This window comes from Nasonia vitripennis, chromosome 4 (genome assembly GCF_009193385.2).
Source record: "Nasonia vitripennis strain AsymCx chromosome 4, Nvit_psr_1.1, whole genome shotgun sequence".
Lineage (NCBI taxonomy): Eukaryota > Metazoa > Arthropoda > Insecta > Hymenoptera > Pteromalidae > Nasonia > Nasonia vitripennis.
In genome coordinates, this window is record NC_045760.1 from 3,899,087 (window position 1) to 3,925,102 (window position 26,016).

General features: G+C 47.9%; 1 protein-coding gene and 1 non-coding gene across 5 annotated transcripts in view; one reads left to right on the forward strand and one right to left on the reverse strand.

Moving 5' to 3' along the window:
- Positions 1-24: 24 nt before the first annotated feature.
- On the reverse strand, positions 25-143 carry LOC116417293. The gene has a single exon (XR_004227597.1). It is a non-coding gene; the product is annotated as a 5S ribosomal RNA (ribosomal RNA).
- Positions 144-443: 300 nt separating this feature from the next.
- LOC100118485 (focal adhesion kinase 1) overlaps positions 444-26,016 on the forward strand; it is a 49,661-nt gene continuing 24,088 nt past the window's right edge. For 2 of the 4 annotated variants that reach the window (XM_031929754.1, XM_032598936.1), the window contains exon 1: positions 444-719. Coding sequence is in view for 1 of the 4 variants with exons in the window: in XM_031929752.1 (XP_031785612.1) it covers positions 25,860-25,939 (80 nt within the window). In the remaining 3 variants the exon portion in view is untranslated. Of the gene's footprint in view, positions 720-25,375; positions 25,674-25,822; positions 25,940-26,016 lie in introns of those variants that run through there. The other 2 variants (XM_031929752.1, XM_032598937.1) reach the window with 2 other exon arrangements.

The window sequence follows — 26,016 nt, forward strand, 5'->3', positions numbered from 1 at the left end:
AAAAAAAAAATGAAAAAAAGAGGGTATCAACGGCACGCGGGGTTCCCAAGCGGTCACCCATCCAAGTACTAACCGCGCCTAACGCTGCTTAACTTCGGTGATCGGACGAGAACCGGTGCATTCAGCGTAGTATGGCTGTTGACGTTTAACGTGATTGCTCAAATCGTATACTGATCTCCGGCTACACCGCAATCGCCATCAGGGACCAGCTGAAGCCTGACCAGGTCCTGGTAAGTGCCACACACGCAGTAGAGTATTCATCTATTGGTAACTTTCCACATTCGGTACAGCATAGCATTCCTGACTTACCGACCACCGCCTACCCCAGTCCACACCGCGAGATGTCGCGAGCTCAGCATCGCCGATCGAGCTCAACTTCCTCCAGCGATCCACCAGGTGTCGACAGCGTTGCGGCGGGTCAACCTATTGACAGGTGCCGTGTTCCGCGAGCAGCATGGCGCCCAGTGTTTACGACAACTGATCGCTCGTCCGATCATCGAGCCGCGGTTCGCGACGACAACGACGAGTCAGCTTTTGCTCGCTCGTTCTCGTTTCCTCGCCAACGAGGCTCTCGCGTCGCGTAAATCCAGTGCGCGTGTGAACAAAAGTACATACACGGGGACGTGACTCGCGGAGGCAGTGCCGAGTGTCCAGTGTACGGGCGCCCGAAGGATAACGCAGGAGCAGTAGCGCCGGAAGATCATCATCGGCTCGAAAACGTGAGTGTATATCTGCTTCGCGTACTCGCGGCCGCCTTCGAGATTGTTCCCGTGTATAAGAGAGCAGAGCGAGCGAGATAGACTGCTCTCTCGCGTGTCATCTACTCGCGGGGGCCGGGAGAAAGAGAGCGAAAGTCGAAGAGCCGGCTCTTGATACATCAGAGCATATACGTATACTCGGGAGAGGAGAGAGAAAATATGCGCGCGCGCGAGAGAGAGAGAGAGAGAGAGAGAGAGCAGCAGCCGATTACACACGAGGCTCGGATTACATAAAACGGTTTCTCCCGCGGGCTGCCTTATCGCAGGCGGCCCTTCGCATACTTTTCCATTCATCGACTGCTGCTCTGGTTTTCGTTCGCTGGCAGATTTTCAAGACTATCGCTGCCCGGCACGAGCCAAGTGTACGAATCTGGTAATATAGAGGAATCGAGCCACGCGCTGCTACTTACACACACTCGCACGCGAGCATTGTAGTGATCCCAGCACGGGAGTCGTGCGTGTGCGTGCGTACAATGCCACTGGACGGGGGAGAGATCGGGAGCGTTCGGGGGGGAAAAGTCGGTCGATTCCCCGGCCATATAGCCTCCCTTTTTTCTCCCGCGAGCCCGAGCTTTCATACACCCATAATCATTCGGCTGGAGAGTGATTATTCTCGGACGGGTTGACCCGATTCCGGGAGGAGCATCGAGCTTCTTGCGAAACGCCCGGGAATTCGAGGTTCCGAGTGCATTAGGTTTATCAGTGACAAAAGGACGGCTATCGTTTCGTTGCTTTTTAGATTATACACCGGATATTTATAGCCGTGACGCGCGTGTCCGCGCGCTGCGCCCAAGTTCGCGGATGAATATTGATAAGCACTGCGCGGCGCGAATATACTCGTAAATACTTCAATTTTTTTTACCTCTATTATTTACGCGTCTCCAGCTAATGAAGTGCCTTCGGAGAGGAAAACGTCGATCCGAGATTTCGTTCGAAGGTCATTGTCGTCGGGGGCCTGATTACATATTGTCTAAGGTTAGACACTCAGATAAGTTAATATTTCTCCCTCTCTCTCTCTCTCTCTCTCTCTCTATGCACACAGTGTAACCCAACACTCTATGGTATAGAAGATAAAGCCTAACCTTGTACAGATAATATCGCGGAGCGTAATCGATATCCATACGCATATTAATCGAAACTAATTCCCGGCATATCCGCGGGGGCCCGAGAGAGGATAGAAGAACAATGTGGTATCGCGAGGATCGATGCTCTGCTCTGCAGTGTGCATGGAGGCGAGAGCCGGCTGTATTATACCCGGCGACATCTCACGGAAAGACACGGCGAAAGAGATGCTTCGCTGATTGATTCGGAAGGGGGGGGGGTGAGAATGGAGCAATCGATAGCATCTCGCGAAACTTTTTTTTCTCTCTCTCTCTCTCTCTCTCTCTCTCCCTCTCTCTGCGTTTATTTACTCCAACGGCAGCAGTAGGAACTTTGAGAAGAACAAAAGTTTGGATGTAAAAAGCTGCGCATGGGCTTTTCGAGGGGATGCAATCTAGCCCCCGTGCGTCACGACGCCGGGCTGGATATGTGTGCAGCTCGTCGAGAGTCCTTTGTTCCCCTCTGCGCGCATAGCGACCGACTAATTATACGACGGCCTGTAAGTGTTGCAAGGGCCAGCTTGTTTCTTGTTGCGCAGGGTTTAGAGGTCTCGCTAGGGATGAACGTTTTATTTTTCGAATTATGAAAAATATAACGAAGATAAAAAAGTACAGTTTCCGCGAAGCAAAATCAAGCTCCGCAGCACTTTAGATCAGATACGAATCTGAACTTTTGTCGAGGCAATGAAATTCTTGCGCCGCCGCCGAGGATGAAAAACAAAATGCAACGTGTGACACTCTCGGCATTTTTCTTTCATGACGTTCGCCGAGTTGAAAGTAGGCGACAAGTGCGGCACGAGTATGCCTGCATTGTGTCAACTTCGCGCTTTGTCGATTCTAAAAATAAATATTTATCTCTCTAAATCCGCGCGCTGGTATAGGCGTAATGCATCGTCTGCTTGAATTGCATTATCCATCGTTGCGTGAGAATTTTTACAGAGAAATTTAATCGATCCTTGTGTATGTGCTCAATATTTTATACATAAAACGATTCACGACTCGTTAACCACGCGAAATCAGAGGGTCGATCGCTCCGCCATATTTGGCGTAGGAAGGTCTCGAGACGTTAATTATTTTAGTTGGTTATTTGCACACGCGCGGCGAGTACAATATAATATACCGACCGCCGTCACGGCTCCGCACATTTATATAATAAAAAATATAAAGTGACTCACTGGTGGCGAGAAAGAGAGGCGACGGCTGACTTCCTTCCTCTCTTCGATCCGCGCGCTGGACTTGTTCTTAATCTTAATCCCCACTTCAATTAAATAAGTAGCCTTACGTCTCGGATCGAATTAGGGACTTGAATGCGCATTTTTCACTCTTAAGCCTTGCGAGCAGCAGCTATCAAGAGGGATCAAATGGATAAGCACTCCGGAGGCTCTCTATATTACACGTGAAAAATTAGCGAGTCTCTTTGTTGCGTTATTAGTATTCGCGAAATTACAAGCGAGTAACAAATTTCGTAGAAGAAAAAACGCGAGTCTCAACAGCTTACTCAGGATGCGACAGCACGTCGGCAGATTAAAAGTGCACTTTATCTCCTATGCACACGCTCGCACAGTGCAGCAGCTGGTACACATGTACACAGCAGCGACGGTATGAGGGTTCATAAAAAAGCGCGCGAAAGCCCGCGGAGCAACGGTCGCCGCACTTTTTTTCGCCTCCTTCCGAGGTGTACGTACGAGGCCGGGGTACTTCCGGTCACGCGATCGCACTCGCTTTAATTAAGTGTCATTGTCGCCGCGAGGGCATAGAGACTGAGGACCATCGGGAATTCATGCGCGAACGAATGCCGCGCGTGTATGTATAGGCGACTCTTTTAAGTGTGTGTACTTTGGAGAGAGTCGATCGTTTGTGGAAAAACCTTCGCGGGTAATGTCGGGTTGATTAAATTGTTTGGAGTAGCGTTATGGGCTTCGTTAAGAGATGTTTGAAGTGCTACGATGGGAGTGTAGGCTTTTAATTCATTAGAGCGTGCAGTAATAGAAAATTTTAAGAGAGCACATTATAAGATAACGATGTGTTATCTCACTGAGGCATATTTCACTCAATAAATTCTCCCTGCATTGTTGTTCGCAATTCGATTCCACAAGACTGCGCATATACAACTTGAGCACACTGAATCGAACGGCCTAATCGATCAGCATACACGCCGCTACCCAACACATCCACAACAACAACCTCCCGTATGCGCATAATTTCAACGCGATCTTTTGTCGAGAGACGCTTGCACAGATGCTCTCTCTCTCTCTCTCTCTCTAATAACGAGAGGAGAAGAAGAAAAAAAAAATACGCAGACAACGAACGGAAGCCCTCTCCCGTACACGCGTGTGTTTGAGCGCAGGCACGTAGACGACGACGACGACACTGCTGCTGTTGAATAGTTTGCTCTCGGGCGATAGCTCGCTCTTTATCTTATCGCTTTTCCGGGGCGCAGCAACAGCAGCGGAGGCAGCGACATTGACTCGAAAATTTAAACGCCCCTGCGGCTGGAGGCGCAATCTTTGCTCCTTTTTATGACTGCAGCATCGAGTTGTAACGATGGTTTAGTGATTTGGGAAGCTTGAAGGGAAAATGATTATCCAGGAAGATGACTCTGATGTACAATAGGAATTTCCCTGGATTCGTCGTGGTCGTGACGCTGCTCGAGATTTTCGTAACAGATAAGGATCGCGTAATGAATGATTTCACTTCTTCGCGGCACTTCAGCTTCATTATCGTCTTTACAAATACGAAAGCGATAAGGCTGTGCTGCTACTACGTGATTCAACAGACTCTGGGACAGATTTAGTATGAATAAAAAAAATCACGCGCGTTTACTTTCTCTTGAAAAATGATAACCGGCGCGTATACCCGCTGCACAGCGGGCTCGAACAATCTGCTTTCTAACGATCACGAGAGCCGCAAGTCGAGCGAAATAAGTCAGTGGGATAAAAATCCTTCAAAATCGCTCCGAGTCGTCAAACTGACAGGCCGTTACGATCCGTTAAATTAGCATTTCAATTTACTTTTCAAACTCCCCGCGAGATTTCATCAGTCATCGTTTGGACTTTTCTCGCTCTGTCTCTCGCGCGCGCGCGCGGTTTGCCCCGCATTTTCTCATACTCCTTTTTGCATAACATTCTCTCTGTGCCGCAACAGCGACGACAAAAACCTTCGAACCCTTCGAGACTCGGTCTAACGAGTCTTTCGCTCACGAAAATCAACTCGACACGAGAGACAATTCATCATAAATATATAGCGAGTCGTGATCCGTCGAACGGTTATTTCAAGCGTATACCGTTTGACGATGCAAATTAGCGAAGACTGCCTCGGGCTCTGCGATTGCTTTCAATCGACGATTGGGACGATATATCATATTATAGTCGATCGTTGTGATACTTCTGAGGCTCTCCTCTCTGGAGAACAAGAGATCGCGGGTAGGATAATGGCTAACAAATTGGTTTTCGATTATTTTTGTACACGTGAGGATTTATCTTTTTTGTGTAACATCACAATTTTTGCCGTGAGAATATCTACGAATGTGATGTAATTAGAGTGTCGCTCGGTTAGCCGAAGCAATTTGATTGCGTATGATTAATTAGCTTATAAACGCTGATTGAATTTGCTGGATTAATTAATCACGCTGTAAAGAGTTGGCACACACCGTGACTGCGCATACACCACTTGCAGCGCGTTTGCTTTATCGCGCTCTATCGAGAGCAGATGGTTCGAGTTTGACATATTCCGCGAAGATTCTGCAGAAACTTTCATCTTCGTTAATTCGTCGAAATTTTAAATACCGAGAACACGTGTATACAGTGTCATTTTTTGTATGCCGAACGAGAATTCGCTACTTGCCACTCACGCAATTCAAAAGCGTATAGGAATCAGTCATTATACAGTTCGACTAATTACAGTATCGCAGACACGCACTGCTGGAAGAATTCCGCATAGCGTTCTCATAAAATAATCACTTAATGATCGCTCGCTCCTCGCGATCCGGAGTTCATTCATCCCGCCGTAACAGTACATGTCCACCAACGAATCCGTACAATGCGGCGATAACTTACCCTCCCAAAAAAATACATTTTCCGCGCAATCTGTCACACACACACACGCGCGCGCTCACACGAATCACAGTCCAAGTACACGCTCTTACACGAACGCAATGTATCGGTACTCTTCCGGTGGAAATGACGCGCTCGCGCGCGCCAAGAAAAACTTTACTATACATGCTACGAGAGAGACTCTCGTCTGCGCTTAGGGGACGATGATATCAGTGATTTTACCACGGTAATTAAAGCCCTCTCCTGCACACGACTCGTGAGACAGAAACGAGCCTAATTGCCGAGTGAGCTTCGCTCGATGAATAATACTCTCCACCGAGCGAGCTTTTATAATAACGCCTGGATTCATAATTTTCACATGCAAATTTCGTTTGTCTGCAACGAGCATCGAGTCGTTTCTGCGCACGCGCGAACTCGAACAAAAGAGCGAGGTGGAGTGCGAGTGTTTAGCGCCGGGGATTTTAATATGCAAAAGGTTCTTTCGAGTATAGGCGCGAGGCGGAGAGGAAAATTCAATTTATGCTTTTCCCGCGTGGAAAGAAGAAAGGAGCTGCGGACGGCGTTTATTGTTTCTCCGTATAGGGACATTACAGTTCCCGCATGAATTGCCGATGTCGCGCTGCTGCTCAAAAAGTTGGAATACGTTAGACTTTGAGCGAATATTTATTTACGCGCGACGGCAGGTGCGCGCCCGCACAACATGTAGGCTATAGCCTGTTTTCAAAACTCTCGCTCAGACGGTGAAACCTTATTTTCGGCCGTGTAACACCCCCGAGAGTCATTAGCGCGAAATATCGGTCCATAAATCGTCGAGAGATCGGTAATAAAAGCGAGGCCAAGCGCATGCAGTAAAACTTTGCATTATCCTCCGTTTAAAAAGGCTGGCGTGCGCGCCGCCGAAAAGCCAGCGGAGTTTTTCCGCTTCGCGCTGAAAGGATTTTCACTCGGAAGCTCGTAAATCTCTTTCTCGGGAACGCTGAGCCAACACAGTCAGAGCAAATACGACGTTGGTTTTATCTACGGCGGCATCGATAGCTTGCTAAATAATGTCCGGTGGTCGGCTTTGAAGCTGTGTTCCATTCGCGAGTAATGTACTACATCGTCGTGAATCATAGAGGTGTACAGGTGTATACGTTTAGTATCAAAAGTGAAGCAGGTCGAATGCATAACAAGTAAAAATGATGAAAGATGTGAGAATGTCTCGGTGAAAGGGTTTTACATGCGAGCTGAAAGAAACAATTTTTGAACGTATACCAGACAGTGCAAACGCTGGCATGCCGATCAAAAAAGATAAAAGCACGATCAGATACGGCGTGACTCCGTCGACAGCGTAGAGCTTAAAAACTCGACTTTCCCTTTTTTTCACTACACTGTATACACACACAGCTCGAAACGATTTTCTCCCTATCTCAAAACTCTCGTGTACGTATACATTGACATGTATACAACCTGCAGCGAGAGATCCCTAACAGCTCTCAAAGAGAGACACGAAAAACTCGACGAGTTTTTCGCGTTCATCGCGCGGAAAGAGATCTCCGCACGATCGGTCGCAATTACTCCCGAGTAAGTGTCCCCCTGGCTCGGACAAATTGTCAGACGGGCCTTTGGCTTATCGGCCCTCGTAATTCATGTATCTTTATTGTTATCGTAAATCTCGCAGGAATGTGTCGCCGATCTCTCTCCTGCACGGGTATACCTCTCGGATACAAATCTGCGTTATTACAAGTGTGCAGGCGGCGAAGGAACGAGTCTACGAGAGCGATCGATACCGATCTCCTGGATCGTTAATTAATTCCTCTGCTATTTATTGATGTGTAGTCGCGCGTTGGGTGATTGAGATTTACAGTGTTTTAGAGAGAGATCGATCGGCGAGAAAAAAAACACACATGTAGCTTTAGATCTGCGGGTATTTATGACGGATAAATACTGGATATATCCGAGAGCCGCAAAGTGAATAAATTCCCGGTATTTTTTTCGTAGTAGGAGGAAACGCGATTGCGCTTTCAATAATGAGGGTGTAAAAAATGGCCGGACTATTTGCCGATCTAGTTTTTCAACTTCTAATGAGCTCTCTTGTAATAGCGAGATATTATCTTCGATAATAATTACACGTCTCGGAGGTAATAGGACTTCAAAACGCTGTGGCGAGTGCGTATATCTGCGTATAGCGATGATGAATTATCCAGATGATTATCGCGAAGAAAATGGCCAACTGTATATTCTCTTGGTAGGATTTTTTGTTCCGCAATGCCAGAACTCATCAATATTCATGCGCTGCAATACAAGCGAGATGCAAAAAAAAAAAATCACAGTGTGTACTGTTCGCGCAATCATCCTAAAAAACCACAATGGCTAACGGAGTTAACTGAATTAACGATTACCAGCCGGTCACACGATAATTCTATCGTTTAAAAATAATTCACCCATTTTCCCGAGCTAAAATACTTCCTCGAACGATACCGATCTCCGATACCAGCCTATCGAGCCTCGCAATTTTCTGGCGCCACCGATTTGTCGCGAACTCGCTCGAAAAAGCGTCCGCGATCGTTAAAATTACACGCATACATGGAGCATTTGCGCAGAGCCTCGTTAAAATCCTCATCTTTTTTCACCTCAGCCTTCCTTGACGATAACGACGCGAGCGAAGGCAAATCGTCTCATCGCATTTTGCCCTCGTAACCCCGCGCATAAGCGAGAGAGAGAGAGAGAGAGAGAGAGAGAGAGAGAGAGAGAGAGAGAGAGAGAGAGAGAGAGAGAGCATAGACACGACGCATACGTGGATGTGGCACCCCACCTTCGCTCTCATTGTGCTCGTCGTGGTAGTCTCTCTATCTCTCTCCTGGCGTGCGCACATTCTTTTCTCGCCTTTTCCGTGGCTCAACTCGGGGGAAAAACGAGCGAGAGAAAACAAGAGGCCAGTCGTGCAGAGCCAGAAGTCTATTCACGGCTCTTTCTCGCTGCGCGGAGCCGCCGAGACGCTTATTATGTTCTACGCGGGCGCTTATGTGTAAGGAGGTAGTTGGGAGGAGTAGTAGTTGTACGTACGCTTTGCTGCGGGATGCATGGTTTTTTGCCCTTATTCGAGCGCTTCTTCGTTTCTCGGTCTGCCTCTCCTGCTTCATTTTTTTTTATTCTTCCCAGTGGGGTTGGCGAGGCTTTGTCGCGTGGAAGGCTTTGATTAGAGGAGAAAACCTGGGATTGGATGTTTAGAAATTGTGCCTTGGCATAAATTCGATGACGATTGTAGAAATATTTCACGATCATCGTCTTATTTATTAAATTTCACGTTAGTTATGTCCAGGGTATACAGTCATCATATTCTTTGATTTTTTTCCCCCTCGGATGTATTCTTTTGAGAATCCACGGAATATAACCGTACATCGTGTTCTTTTTCTTTTTTTTTTGTACGCAGCCGGTACATGGAAACGGATGCGAGGTGAAGCCGGTATATAAGGGCACTTTTCTCTCGAGAAACTTGTTTCTCACAAATAGTTCCTTGCTCTTTTGTGAGGTCGCATTATATAAGGCTTGTAAAGCCGTCGATTGGTTTAAGAGGATTATCCGCTGGTGTGAAAATTGATTTATTATATTCGAAGAGAGAGAGAGAGAGGAGGATTCTCCAGGTGATTCACAAGTTTCTCTGTGTACTTTTCTAACGTATTTTTTAAGCTTGATCCTTCACCAAATAGACTCGAAGCTTCTTCACAGGCTCGGCTTGTCAATAACGTGTTTTACCAGGTAAAAATTTCAGAAAATAATCAAACTTAACTATATTTAAGAGCGACATCATGCGCCAATAATTCGCAGCTCACGACCCCGACGTAGACAGCGAGAAAATTTTCTAAAAATACCCTCTCTTCGGTTAATACACACGTATAGGGTTGACAAAGGGTGCATAACGAGCTTAGCGCTCGCTGATCAATGAAAACACAGGCCGTAGAGCAGCGCAACGCGTTAATAAGAAGGATCAAAGTTAAAGGCTTGACTAAGTTTCGCGTGCATTCACACGCGAGCCGAAGCCAAGGATGTAACCCTACACTGACGGCACAGCAGGGCTGCGCGCACGCGATGTACACGCCGCGCCTCTGATACAGCTCGTAACAGTCCTTTAATGCAATGTAATGTCCGATGGGAAGCATATACACATATACGCGTTCGCGTGGATGGTTTCGATGGCTGAGCGTTTTTCGTGTTTATCGCGGGGCTACTGCGTATAAGAAGTAGGTTACCCCGCGCGAGGGTGTGAGAGAACGCGTCGAATTTCGCTGTTGCCGAGTCGGCTTCTGGGTGTGTTTATTAGTAGTAGTGCTTGATAACGATCGGTGTGGCACAGTTTTCTTCTTTCTTGATGCAAGTGGATAATTATGCCAGGGTATATGATATGCTACATACTATAATCGCGATATGGTCTCTATGTGCGAGCGCGTTGGATATTAATATGAGTTTATTAATAAGCGTGAGTTATTCCTCATGTATTTTTAATGCACATGCGTCCGAGGTATGAAAGCCCGCCTATTATAGGCATAAAGAGAGCGAAAAAATATGTGGGGTAGATCGAAGGGCCAAGATGGGGTTCACTTATCAGGCGTTTTTGATACCTTAGCACGTTTTATTGAAAATTTAACCTCGGAAATCTAGATTATAAATAAACTCCTCGACTGCACAATCTTGTAATTTAATGAAAACAAGCTCGCGCCGCGTTTGAACGTCAGAACTCGAAGATAACCATCCGACAAGTATTTGCGATCAAAACAAGATTGCTATCGGATTGTAAATATTCGCGAATTATGTAATGCGCTACGAGTATATTTTTTAATATTTTTATTCGTACCTGCTTCAGCAAGCATTAAACGATCGTTTGTTTTTTTATGTTACAGGTGAGTTTCAAGCTACACTTACTACTACAAATCTTCTGTATAACGTAAGTTCAAACATAATGCAACCTTATATCTCCCACTTTCACAAAATTTCACGAGTTACTGTAACATCTGCGTCCCAGAACCCACCAATTATAAAATAGTCCCTCGAATTAAAATTGCCCAGCTCAACAAAAAAAAGAAAAGGATCAGCAGAAACGATAATGGGCCGTAAAGAAGGCCCTAATTGAATCAGATATCCAAGAGAGAGAGAGAGAGAAAGACCGCAATAACTCGAGCTCTTTCATCTAATTGTCACCGAGACCGTTCTCGTATATAATACGAGCTAGCATGTGCCTCTCATCTCCGCGACAATCGCAGGCACAGCTACGTACGTGCTTGGAATCACCCTCGCGCGCGGCTGCTGCTCTCTATATACCCGTACTCGCTCCCTGAGTCATATTTATAAACATGTACGATCCGACACCCACGAAGTAGAGAGAGAGAGAAAGGCTGTGTGCTTACGGCTAATGACACTGGCGAGGCGGCATGTAACATCTAAGCCTTATCAATTTTTTACTGGCCGCCCAAAGTTTTTGAATTATGCACTCCTTTGAAATAATTGGCGAACATACATCTTCGCGTGTCAGAAACGACGAGCAAACGGAAAGGAAAGAAGTGCAGCGTTAAAGTGTATGAAAAAAATTTCGCCGCGTACAGCATAACACTGGCACATGCTCGCCTCGTCGCAAGTGCACTCGCCTGGCGATTTCACACGGTACTCTACGTTGCACTTTCTCTCGAAAAAGGATGTGCCGCCCGATGAAATACCGCGCGAAAGCTCTCCTTCTCGGGGTCAAGCGAAGATAACACCGCTCGCCGTTCCCTGAATAGGCCGATGGTCAGTGTAGCGCTGGGGGCTGATTTAATGCGATTTTCTTTCGCTGCAAATCTGTAACGCGATAAGCGGCTAAATGGTCGTTACCCCCGAGGACGTTGTCGATTCTTCTCGAGGAGAGACTTTGAGATGCTCTTTGTCTACTGCATTATCACAGCGACAATTCATTCATAGTTATTCCGCGATACAGCGTAATTTTGTTGTTGTGCAAGCTGCAGAATGCTGTTTGTGTAATTGTACGAAATCCGAGATAAATCCGATGTTTTACGCATCTTTGTGTAATATGCAGACGCAGCGAGGAGTTGCAATAAAATGCAAACGACTTACTTATAAGCCATCAAAAAGTCGTAAAGTGTTTTTACATCACTTAGAGCGGAAGAGCCGTATCTCTCTCTCTCTCTCTCGAATGTTTCGTCAGACTTTCTAATATCGCATAAATTCCCTCCTCTAATTGAATCGTCCAACTGACTTTATCGCCTGCAAATATTTCGACGATGCATCCGACAACTTTATCTCCATCTCCAACGCGTACACTTGCATAATTAATTACCCAATCGATCGGTAAACTAATCAACAACAATGTTTCGGCGCATTCCATCCTCTCTCTCTCTCTCTCTCTCTCTCTCTCTCTCTCTCTCTCTCTCTCTCTCTCTCTCTCTCTCTCTCTCTCTCTCTCTCCTCTCGGCACGGCAGCCAAAACAAACTGTTTAATCGACTCGTGCTCCGAAAAAACACAGACTTTAAAAGCCCAGTGTAGCCCCTCTGAAGCCTGTTTATTTTCCCTACTGCGCGAGCGAAAGAAGCATCGCGAAAGAAAGCTGACGATAACTCGCGACAGGCGTAAAGTAGTGACGCATCGTCCTCCCGCATACACACACACGGGGCCAGAATCCAACGAAACTAGATGACCAAACGCGCTCTCGAGTGTTATACGCGTACAGGAGGGGGACAACTATACAGCAGATCAAGAAAGAGAGAGAGAAAAGAATGGTGAGAGGGGAAAGGAGCAGTAGCGCGCTAGACGTCAGTGGGCTCACTCACACACGCAGAAAGAGAGTCGGGGCGGCGGTGCGTACGACTCTTCCCTACTGACAGTTTAGTCGCTGCCTCGCCGCAAGCCCGTTCGCATCGTCGAGGCTGCTGCTGCTGCTTCGAGTTCGAGCTCTCTGTTATACGTTGCATAGACTGTATACTTTTTTTCGAGTCGAGCCCCCCGGATCGCGAGTGTGTCTCTGTGCGGTGCAAAGTGGCTTGTTCGGTGGATTACTGGGCCGGTCTGTTCCTCGGCGGGAGGTGCATCTCTACCGCGACGTACGTATAATGTATGCGCTTTATTAGTGAGAATTGCCGCCGCGAGCTGTTGCGATGCGTTGTTTGTTTGCCGATTAGATCGTAGATCGATTTTGCCATATGCCTGGAACGCGCGTAGGTTTGCGTTTTTTCTTTTCTTTTCCATAGTGTAGTCTATACTTTCCTCTCTGTGTTGTTACCCTTTCGAACTCGCAACGCGTCAGCCAACGATCAACGCTTCGAAAGCTCACCCGAGCGCAAAAAAAAGAAGAAATCGCAACAGCTCTCGCGAAAAAAGCGGCCCCCGCTAAAAATGGAATTCAAAGTGTGGAAAATAGAGAGAGAGAGAGAGGCCCGCGTGTGCCATTGCACCGTGCAGCCGAGAGCGCACTCTCTCGTAGTCTCCGAAAATACCCCGTGTATTTTTACCTTCACCGAAAACATTACTCTCGCCGCCGGCTCTCTGCACGCCTGCCACGAGATATATCCGCGCTATATCCACACATCAGCCGCACACCATGTCCCCGCGAATCTCTCTCGGTCTGAGTCTGAAAAACGCGAGAGCAAGAGCGATGCCGAAAAAGCATCGCGGCGACATTTTCGTAATAATTTGCGCGGCACCTACGCCCGGAAACAACGTGGGCCGCGCGAGACGACGACGGCTATATGACATAAGCTAACCTACGCTCGCTCTCGGCGATATTGGAATATGGAAATGCTCACGTGAAAGCCGGCTTCTACTGCAGCAGCAGGTTATATTGCGCCGCTGAATGTGTCTTTTCAATCGCGCCTCGTCCTCTCCAAATTCGACCGTTTACGAGAGCCGAGAGGGCGATCGAGTGGGGGATATCGTGCTTCTTATACTTTATGACTCGTTCGGCGACCTTAGGCTCTCCCGGTGTATATATGTGTGTCTGCATTGGCCAATCGGAATTCATTAGCATCTTTATTATCTCACACCGCCGCGGATTTATTTTTGGCGAATGCAAATTAACCGACAATAATAAGCGCATCGAAGTGGGTTACGCCGATAAAAAAGCCGAACCGAATGAAAAAGAAAAAAAACAGCATCGCCTATACGCGTAATCAGAAAGCAGCGGCGTTCACATGGTTTCCGCAAACTTGGACGATAAGCGCAGGCCGCGACTTCCTATATAGCAGCAGCAGCAGCAGTCCGCGCGGCGACATGCGTCCGTCGCGGACCACCTTATCGTCCCGCCGCGCCAACTTTCCGCATCGCTGTATGTCCGTCTACGTGTGTGAGTGTATATGTCTCTCGTGAGATGTACAGTGCGTTTTTGATTACTTTCGGAGAACGCGTTTCACCGGCCGCAGGAAACGTGCGCAGATAGGTGTGGTTAAAATTGGCACCGATCGGTCGTCGACTTTTTTTTTTATTTATACCTAGTCGATTTTATTTCCGTCGAGCGCGTTTTGTACACACGTCGTTCATCACGTGTACAGCGTAGCGAAATCAATTTCCCATTCGTAAAGGCACATTACGGACACCCGCGCGCGACAATTATCGTATATATACATCTCGCGAGAAGCCAGACCCGCCCACACCTGCAGCAGTCCACGTGGGCTATATACATGTATGTATAAGAGAGATATCGCGCCGCGTCATCTCGCGCTTGCTCACACACATCCTTGACGTAATCCGCGCGCGGATTTATACTCGCGGCTGTTTTCGTTAAGGTCGTCCTCGTCATTCGCTATAACCGATTTGTACGAATAACCGTAATCGATAAACGGTAATTCGTCGGGGATTTGAAGAAAAAAAGAAAAAGGTTAGCTCATTCCCCGCTTACAAGTATAATATCCTCGCGCGGGTATAACGAGTTTACAGCATCTCAGAGTGGCGACGATATCGCGGGGGGGGGGGGGGGAAAGAAAGTCGGTCGGAAAATCGCATTAACGAAGAGCCGGTTCGTCTCTCTCCGACGACCACCGCGCGCGACAAATCGAGACTTTACCGCGACGCGCGCGGCGAAGAAGCCGTTTGGATTCAAAGAGCTCGGGAATCATCTCGTCACCGCGGAATAAGAGGAAAGCCGAATAGAGAGAATCTCCTCGAGTGCTAATCGTCGTCGTTGGGACAGCTGAACCGGTAGGCCGATATAATTACGAGCTAAGAAGCCGCGCGCTTGCGCATTGATTGACGCTCGGGCTAACGGGAATCCGAGGCATGGCCGGATGGCACGATCGACGATTCCGAATATCCGGGCCATTGATGTGCCGATGATTGCTCTCTGTGTGCGCGTGCGTGTGTGTGGCGAAGGAGATTCTGTCACGAGCCAGGGATACCTTGGGCCGCGGCCACCTTGGGCTTGATTCTTTTTTGGACTGCGGGCGCTTTCGAAGTAGCTGCTGAGAGTATCTCTTTTGGATAAATAAAGAGTATATAGTTTTTATTTCGCTGCGAATGGGACACGATAAATTTATCCGGAGAAAAGCGGTTATTATACGCATTTCCATAAACGCATCGAAAGACCGAGTCGATCCCATCGGCTCGGATGAAAAATAAGAGACAGGATATCTTACTAATTTAATGTGAAAACGAGAGTCAATTTGCCCAGCGCTGCAGTGTTCTCGGCTTTTTGTAAACGACACTGTGAATAGCGCTGCAGGAGGCTTTTATAACGGTGATCGGGAAGATAAGCGAACGAATGACTCCCGACTTTTTCATTTTTTTTTTTATTTTTCACCGCTTTTACAAATTACATACGGGCGATCGCGAAATTTGCATAAAAGGTGACCAGTTTTCAGGAATGTGAATATATTTTCACAATCGCGGCTATAATGGTCTCGATAATGCGAAACCGTTCGATATTTCGCGCGATTACAATATTTTTAGGCAATTGCGCGTGAATTATTCACAGAAGCAATAGTTATGTTCCCAAGTGGGCGAGAGGAGAAATGTGAGTTCTTCCCATTGAAAAATTTTGAAAAACTTTGTTTCCCAACACACTCGCGTGCGCCGATCATTAAAAGACAAACAAGGCAATCCGAAAATAGCCGCTTCTTAATCAGATCAGTACATCCTAATGAAGATGTGCACACATACTTCATCGCGACACTGCTCAAAGTCGCGGTTCGGATTTTGCGTCTACACAGCAGCGCGACAACATCGGGTGAAGGCATCGACGGAAAAAGCATCGTCTTTAACAAAGCGAGCCGATCTCTTCTCTGATCTCTCAGAAAAAAAAACGGCGCCAGCTTTTTCAACGTCGCGCGCGCGGTTTTTAAAAATATTTCGAATCGCGAATCGTTGCGATCGCACGCAGGTGAATGAATCCCCCTTGGCGTTCTCACGCTTCGCTCTCTCGTCTCTTTGGCCTGCTGTCCGTCGACCCTAGCTGCTCTGTGTCTATTTATAAGCGCCGCGTGCGTTTTCGCCGTAAGTACGTCTTTGCCGCCGCGTAGCGACGAGGGAATCCACTTTTAATCGTATACTCTACTGCTGCTGCTGCTACTGTGCGCTGTGTTAGTTGAGAAATTATGTCTTTTTTTGCTGGTTTATCAAAGTTTGTCGGGCATGACGCAATTTCGAATTTTTTAGGTATACACACGGCCGCTTTGCTTCAACCCTTGTTTTTCTCCTCTTCTCTCTATTTCTACTATGCGAACTGGCTAGAGTCAGTCTCCATCTCCGTCGGTTACGTCGTTACACTCGTTCTAAATCGGTAGCAAAACAAGCAACAAACTCCGTGATTCTGGAGCCGAGATCGCTAATTCGAGAGATCGCGCAGCGACCTGAGGCACAGAAACTGCATAGCTCTCTCACAAATGACTCGCGTCGACGTAAGTTTCCAGTTTCGTTTCGTTGCTACTTTTGCTTTATATAACGTAGGCGATGGAAATTAGGGTCACGTTTCGCGTCGGTGTGTTTGTTACGAAGAGTCGCCAATTCGTTATGTCGACAAAAAAAAGATAAATATATAAATGAGTATATAAAGTAGGCTGCAGTGATAAAGCGAAAAATTACGGGACTTTATCTGTAGAATAACTGACAGGATTTTCGACGTCTGAGAGAAAGAGCTTTGGTTATCGCGCTTCTATTTTATTCTCTCGTGACTTTTCCGTTCTTTGATCTGCTTCCTCTCTCTCTCTCTCTCTTTCTCTCGTAAATTCGCGCTGAAAATAAAACATCTGGTCGGGAGAGCGACTCGTTCTTTTCATCTGCTTATCTCGCTTGCGAGTAGTTTCATGAAATTAGGTTGTCCCGTTTATCGTTTCTTTGTTGTTTGGCTCTCGATACGTCGTTTTCAGAAACAAATCACTGCTTTTGTGTTATATTAATTTATCGCGTGATTCATTCGGCACAGTCGATCGCATTAATAAAAGTATCGCAGATGTATAAATAATACAAGCCACGCACAGATATCTCTTTGTGGAAATGAAACCGTATCCGTATTTTCTAATATCCATTCATTTTGATAGCTGCCGCGTACTACTTCGTCCCGCGATTAAATACACTGCACGTACACACACGGTTTAGATGAAATCCGGATCATTTAACTTCAATGCACACATACACGTTATATCTTCGTTCGAAATAACCGTTCCTGCACAGCTACAGTTTTACACTTTTCAATCGACCAAATATATCGAATTCAAACAAACGCATTAGCGCGAGCAATCGGCGCCGAGTTATCGCACTTTACGCACCGTGTCGAATCGGCAACCCTATCCCCCCCGGCTATACTGCGACGAAATTGAAACAAACCGGCGACGACGTCTGGAAGCACCGTAGAGCAATCAAACTCCCGTACGTCTCTCACGCGCGGAAATTATCCTGACGAATCGAGCCATATACAGCCATATACTTCCATTCTCACGAGGCCAGAGCGGCATACCAATTGGACTGCGCAGGTGCGACAGGCGCGCGCGTCTCGCATTTTCCTCACTCGCGCGATGTTCCTTCGACGGGAAGCGATAAGATCGTGAAGAGTAGGATGTGAGAGGGTAGCCTCTTCAATTAGTTAACGCTGGGTACTGCTGCGCATTATTGAGACGAGCAGGTTGTGCGTTAATTATACCGGCTGTAAGAGGTTTCTGGGTAACGAGCATATTTCGATACATTCTAGACAATATATAGAGAATTATAACGCGATTACGGCGCAGCATTAGCGCGGAGAGAGAAAGAGCGTCAACGGGGCATAATTCTGTCAACTAGCCCATTGATATGCTCGTTAAAAAATCTGCCTATCAGTCCGCAGAGAGAAAGAGCGAAGAGAGATAGTTCCCCCTTATTAACTCGATAAAGCGTTCTCGCTTCGTTATCTCGCTCAGCAGCTGCAGCAGTAACCTCGTGTACTATAATGTATACACACTCGGTGTGTGTGTGTGTGTGTCATTCAACTCGAGTAATTTCGTAATTTCGCGCGCGGCATATCCCACGAGTCACGGGGCAAAATTGACAATGAGAAGCGGAAGCTCGCGGGAGAAAGAGCGAGGGACTTCTGTTATTCCTCCGCGGCGCGAGCATGAGAAAAGTCGCGCTCTTATCTCGAGAGAGACGTTTGCGCTTATCGTTGACGAATGTAATTGTGTTCGTCGTCGAATTTTTCTCTTCTCCTCTCGATATCACGCGAAGACGAATGATCCATCACCAGTACTGATGCGACTGTCGGATCTCGTTATAGGCGTGTATCCGTCGACTCTATATCGGTAAAAAGTGTAAGAGACAAAAGCTACGCTCGGAATCGTAAAACTTCTTGCCGAAGCGCTTCACACCGCCTCCACTTTTTCGCGATGATCGGCTCCCTCTCGGCGTAAAACTGTAAGCGCAAGGACGTTAACCAAGAGCCTCCCATTCGCAGACTATAATTCCGCTGGGATAATAAAGCACGAGAGAGAAGGCATATCGGTGCAGGTACACCAAACACCAGGCCTCCTCGCTCCGTTTTTACGGCTCCTGCCGCGTTGCCCTCGTGTAAATACAGCTCGGTGTATGCTCTCTTGATTTTCTATATAAATTTACGCTTCTTGCACGCCGACACTTTGCGGTCAGTCCCCTTTCTTGTGTGTATGAAATAATTAGCTCCGATGATAGTCCGATGCAGTCGCGATAAAACGAGCGGTGCGCGCTTGGATGTTTGCTCTCGAAAATACGTGCGAGTGTAATAAGCCCTCTTTCGTTTTTCTCAGGTCTAGCGAAGGATAATCTTGGATTTACTCAAAATTGTACGAAATAAGCCCGGTTTCAATCATCCGGCCGAGTCGCGTGACACGTCCGCGTTACCCCTCGTCGGTTTGCTTTTTCGGGCCATTCGCTATACTGCGGCTGACGCGGACTTGATCGTCGTGTCGCCGTGTGTAAGATGGACGGGGGAGCCGGTCGTTGCAGAGATAAGAATTGTTTCTGGTATCGATCCGCCGCGGTTATTTGGCGCCGCCGCGAGCGAGAGAGAAGCGATTGGATCGCGTCGAAAAATGCCGCGTCGTTCGTGGAAGGTCGCGATAAGTGCTGAACTCCGGCAAGTTCACAGAGAGACGAGAGAGCTTTTATCGGCGATTAGTCGTCTCGCGTTATTTTTGCGCTAATTAAGCGCCTATTTGCCAGCGCGGCTGTACGCCACGATTATTTTGTTTACTGGTCGCGCGAGAATCTTTTGAGATGTATTGTTATCTCTTACTGAATCTAATTGTCTCAATTGTAGCGCTCTTATAGATATCCCCTCCCTCCACACAACCGAATCCAATCCCGCGACGTCGCGCCTAAAATCCTTCATCGTCTCTCGAACTACCGTTACGCGCTGTATAGATACAGCGTCTCGCGGGGCAAAAATCCAAAACTACTATCCCGACTTTTTTGCCGCACGAGAGAGTCACTTTGCTCTCAACATCCGCGACGACGAGCATCAGCACTATTTTCCCAGAGTAGCTCGACACTCGACGACTGCGTAGCAAAGGCTACACGCCCGATTGAATTACGAGGGCAAAGCTCGCTCTGCTGCGGCAAGTACGGCGCAGGAAGTGTCTTTATTTCAAGGCTTTTTTCCCAAGCCTCGCGGGAGGCTTTTCTGTTCCTCAGGCACTCGGGAGACACGGCCTCGAGACGCCCCTTTTCCGGCTTATTTTCTCGATAAACGCATTGTCCGGGATTGATTGGCTTTGACCTGGACACTTTTTTTGCGGAAAATTCACCTATATTATGATCACGAGTGTATAACAATATCGTTAATTAGCGGCAGTTCAGCGGAGCGTTAAAAGGCCGTTTTCTCGCGGCGAATTTACAATTCCTCGCTGCATCGGGCACGTGCGCTCGTTCCAAAAATAATCTCCGGCGCTCGCGTTGATGTCGCCTGGAGAGACGTCGCCGAAGATTAGGTTCACGTCGCGTGCTGCAATCCTATTCCCAGCTACATTGTATACATACCTTCGCGGGCGAAATAATCCGCTGCCGCGTTTCTCCTCGTGTTTATATACCGCCGTGCGGAGAGACGACGGCGGATAGGGACGAAGCGAGAAAGGAGTAGAAACCAGGGAATGGATTGTCGTCCTGCGGGGGAGTAGAGTGTAATTGTATAATTTAACGCTCGGGATAGCTTCGCGGATCGATGTTGTCTCGCTGCATGTATACATGTATACTTTGTTGTCTCTGTACGAGATTTATCAAGCTCGAACACGTTAGTGCGCTTAATTGATCGCTTACTCGATCGCTGCGGAATATCTAAACGATGCAGGTGTTCGCGCGCGGTGGCTCGATGGCCGTTAAATTGCGCCGCTACTTCCATCAGAGAGTTGCGATACGGATTACGTATATCTCGTTGTACACATTGCGAGAAACGTAATTATATATATATATACACACATCGCCTTATACGCGCAGGTGTTGAAATTGATTACTTCTTGTATACATGTATACCTTCTATCCATTAATAATTCACGTTCGCGAGAAGCTACTCGAAATACTTACAGCTTATCTGAAATACGGGAGAGCTCGAGCCATTATCAGATAGTCGCTAATAACCCTCGGCGTAGATAGAGACTACATGTATATACGTCCCTCGAATACGAATATAAAAAACGTCGTCAGCCGGACTGGGGGCTTATTCAGGCGGCGTCGCGTCACGACGACGACGTCGACGAATCAAAGGGATGAGCCAAAGAGAGAGCAAAAGTATGACAGACAGCTTCCCTCGCACACAGCGCGCGCGAATATTGCGGAAAAGACGAGAGCGGGAGATATGGAAGTGGGAGGGAAATGGTCGATAACGCCGGGGATGCTGTCGTTTCCACCGCTGCTGCTACAGAGAGAGAGAGAGAGAGAGAGAGAGAGAGAGAGCCAACCTCTTCCGCATAATTAGCCGCGTTGAATATTCTCCGGCTCGATATAAACCAGTTTCCAGCGAGGAAATTCGTCGTCTACTAGACACGCCGCGACTGCCAGTAAAAGGGCTCTGTACACACCGCTTCTCTTGTGTTCTCCCCGCCTTACCTTTTTCATACACATAGTAGCACCTCTTCTCTGCACCAGACTAAGTAGACTCGCATGCGGACTTTGAGCGTGTTCTATCTCTCGGTTCCCAGTCTCTGATCAATCTAACCCTCGCCCGATTTTCCAAGAGCCGCTGCTGTTCTTCTCTGATAACACGTGCATGCGCATTGACACCTCTGTAGTTTAGCGGTAGCCGTTCGTTCATACACGAGATTGATTCCGGAAGAGCCGTTAAATTGCGTTTTCGCACGTATCAGTTTAGCTGAGCCCATCAGCGCGTACAGTGAGAGAGAGAGAGAGAAAAAAAGCGTCGAGGGGTAAGCCGCTCGCGCGCGCCGGTTAACGAGTAACCATTAACGGCGCTCGCGAGCGATGCTTCCGCGATATAGACGGGCCTGAGCGAGCGAGCCGAGGAAATAAATAATAAAATACAGCTGCAGCTCGAAAGTAATTTGCGGTAATGAAAAGTTTATTCGAGAAGAAGAGAGGCCGAGCGAGCGCATTCCATTATGCCTCGCGCGCGAAAAAGATCGAAATAGAACGGAATTTTATTGTCGGCCGCGGTGTACTGTTAAGCTGTTATGTCTCATGGTGTACCGAGCTTTCATTAACCATGGAGGCGTGTATAATATCAGCGTTTTCTTCGCTCAATCGCCGGAATTAATAGACGGCTTCGGAGATTGTTTTGACGGAATTTACGGAACAGCTGCATTTCCAAAAATACGAGGGCCGTTCAACCCAACGACTCGCAGCTATAATACACTCGCCTCTTTGTTCTCTATCGCGTTTTATCTTGCTATACAGCGAAAGCTACTCCTAAAAAAGCAGACGATTTCCTCCTCTAGTGAAACAACTCACTGAATAGCTAGTCCGCGTCACGCGACTACCGCTCGATGTGCTGCACAGGAAGGATGTCCTGCCTGTGTCGTGACCGCTTGTTCTACACCGAGAGCTATACTAGTCGACTAAATAAGTATTTACACTCGTCGCATCGAAGAAAATGGATACCTGTTCGTTTTGTTCGTCGACTCCCGGTTTCGCAAATTTCACAGTGTGCAGCGACAGTGTTGTTTCATAATTATTAGCGGTTACATTATAACGAAAGTAAACACTGTACTATCGCGATACTCTTTCATCCGCCGATTAGATAGCTCGTCGCGTGCGCCTGCGCCGTTACGAGGGTACCTTATGAATACGATTATCGTACAGTTATATTTTTCCTGCATCAGTATGCATCATACACTCGCTGCGCTTTCATTCGGTTCTCGACGCACGATTAACACTCGAAATTAGCGAGCTTTTAATCTCCTATATTCGCTAATGGGCCGGGCCACTCTAAAACCCCTAATCCAACGTGTGCCAAAAGAAATCGGCCCTCGCGCGCGATGCTTGTCCGCTCCATTGCACACCCCATCGTCCGGCCGTGTACCCTCGAATAGAAGGAAAAAAAATACGGGCAAACTTCATCCCGAGTATGACGTACACTGACGCATTCAGAGGTGTCGAGGGAATTGAAAATCATCGAACGCGGCGAGCATTAGTCGTTCGAAAAGCACCCAATTAAAAGTCGTGCGCGTACACACACGCGAGGGGCCGGAAGTGCAGGCCGCTGCGTTGCGCATTGGTCATGCGGCGCGTACGCGGCAAAGCAACAGGGGAAAAAAACGGGACGCAGGACGCGGAACGCGAGAGAGTCGGTATATGGGAGGAAAGGGCGGTTGGCGAATGCACTGCGCGTATACGTGCGCGGGTTTTCTTTGTTCCGGTGCGTATGCGCGCTAAGGTTTGTATTTCGTTCTTGTTTTATATGCATATATATGACGCGCGAGCTCTCTCGAGGTAGATAAAAACTCGATTCCGCATTCATCGCGCGGTCCTCGAAAGCGCGCAAATACACAGCCCATTGTATTACAAGCTCTCTCATCGATCATAGAGCTCGTCGCACGGCTCGTTGTGCCCTCTCCTGCTCTCGCGTTTTTCCCGACTCCCGGGCGAATTTCCAGTACGGCTCGCTTTTTCTTCATTAAATACACTCGACTCTCGTCGTCTGCGCCCCTACTGCTCTCCCCAGCTCGATTTCGCCCAGTAGCCCAGTGAGTATCTTCGCCTGCTTTGTGCTCATCTCCCTCTCGATTAAAATCTCGCTCTCCTTCGTGCGTCGGGAACTGGTTCGTTGCGTCACCCCTCGCGGCTGTGCATGTGACGCTCTTACATGCGCGGCCTCGTTGTATTATGCTACACGGATAATGCAGAGGGTGTGCGCAAGGGATGAACGTCATGTAGGTCATTTTTATTCAAATTCACTTTATCTGGACCGCAGACGTGCGCGCGCTTTGAAACGAATTTCGTTTCGGAGAGTTTGAAAAATTGGGCTCGGATGTTCTCTCACGAGTGCTGGGGGATTTAAATGGGTCACGTTTTCTTTTATTTGCCTTCAAGGCGGATGGAAAGTTTGCGCGTTCGTTTTTTTGCATCGGAGCTAGAGTAAAAGCGAGTTTGTATGTCCCGGGCGTTTTATGAGGGGAAAAGCCTTTGCCAAACAATGAGTATTAAACGCTGCCGCGCGACGGAATCTTCGTTTTCAAATTAAAAGCGGATTATACCCGTCGCTGAAGAGAGAAAATCCTCTCGTCTGAGCCTCGGCGTAGCTCAGCGAAAAATGTTGTTACTTCAAGTATCGAGTCATTCGTATCAGTCCCTTAATCCCCCCTAAAAATAGAATAACACTCGTCGTCGTTGACGCGACGTAATACAATGTAACTACCCCTCTCCCCCAGAATCCCGAATCCATAAGCCAAAATTCCCAGGATCGATCCAAATATTTGTCCAAATACACACAGACACATAGAGCGCAGGCCAATAACCCCCGTATCGCGCAAACACACCATAGAGCGAGACAGTCTGCGTCGCGAGCGAGAAAGAGAGGGTGGTATAGGGGTAGATCGAAGGGGACGCTGGCGCTGCTGCCGCACCCAGCGCAGGCGTCGCTCTCTCGACGAGCTCTGTATGTATTCCAACTCGCCCTCGCGTCGGCGCTCTACCGTCGGTGTTGCCAGGTGCTCTGCTACTGCTGCCGGACCGCCGCCGGCCGGCTCCAGTCCGTCCACGTCGTTTCGCGACGCTATACCTCTCGACGGCTGTCTGCTTAGTTGCACATCCTTCGCCGCCAAAAGCTCAGACCTTGCCGCTGACCTTGTCCTCGCGAAGGTCGTCGTCCAGCCGACATCTGTAAAAGTACACACTTACATATTAGACGTTAGACATCAGTCGCGGACCTGTGATACTCGCCTTCTCCTCGCGCACTCGTTAACGCCGACACTTTGCGCAGCTCTCGAAGCCTCGAGGGCAGCCGGTTAGCACCTTTCTTCCATCCATCCTCTGCGGGCTTCTCTCGCTTTAAAGCCGAAAGCTCGAAGGGGGGAGGCTCGTGGTCGCCCCGGCGTGGAGCTTTCAAGGCTGCGAAGGCCGAGTGAGAGAGAAAGCAAACGGAAGGGATGAAAGGTATGTAGCGCCGCTGCAGGCTGGAAAAGCGGAGCCGAGAAGTCGTCGAAACAAGTGCTCGACTATACACAGCGAGCTTTTATTTAAATGCGAAGCGCGAGTGCTCGGAATAGTTTGAATCACTCAGCGAGAAAGTTGCTCTCTCGCTGTTGACTGTTAGGTATAGTGCGCGGCGAACACACACACTTTGAATTCCACTTGAGTGTATTAGCGGTGAATGACTGACTGCTGCAGGTGTATATACCCTAGCGTCTGGTCTGCTTTACCTTGTAGATCGATCGAGATGCAGCTGAGCCAAAAAGGAAGTATCGGAACAAGCAATCAGAAGAAGCTCGACTAGACGTTTACGAACGTTCGCAGCATAACGGTATTACCCATCGGCGAAAAATGGCGGACTACCGTAGCTCCTGCCGGCGCTGCAGGATCGCGAAATAAATATATATATATATATATATATATATATATATAGGTATAGGCAAGTCTCGTCGCCACCACTGCTGGTTTTCCGGAAGAGGGGAGCTACTGCTGGATTTTCGCCGGCAACAACCCAATCGATCCTTCTGCCGCGACGACTGCTGATGCACTGACCGTGTAACTACGCACCGAGGCAGAGTAAAAAGCTCCCGCGAGGTGACGAAGAGGAATTCCTTTTTGCGAACGGCGAAGACAGCGACGATTTTTCACGGCTCGACACGGAGCGAAGCTGCTGAAGAAAAGAGCTCCGCCGATGTGACGGCTGTGCGAAGAAGCAGAGTGACCGGTGAATAAGGAGGTAGTCATTTTTGTGAGAAATCGCTCGTTTAAGCTCGTTACATGTGCTATTCACTTAGAATCGTAAATTTCTTTTTGAAATTGTAAAAGATTGATTTTTCATAAGAAATGAAGCAAGCTTTTTCACACGACAATGACTTCCTTGCCCAGTGTTTAGTGTTCACACGCGAATGAAGTGCTATTTAGGATGATGGTGGAGCGCGTCGAGGGTCACCTCTTTATGTACCGCCGGCCGGTCTACAGGGTCTTCCAGTACCTCGAAACCGAGTAAGTACCCAATATAACATCGCCCAGCTGGAGCGCTTCCGAATTCCAGCGTACATGATCAGCCCTAATAAAAATGT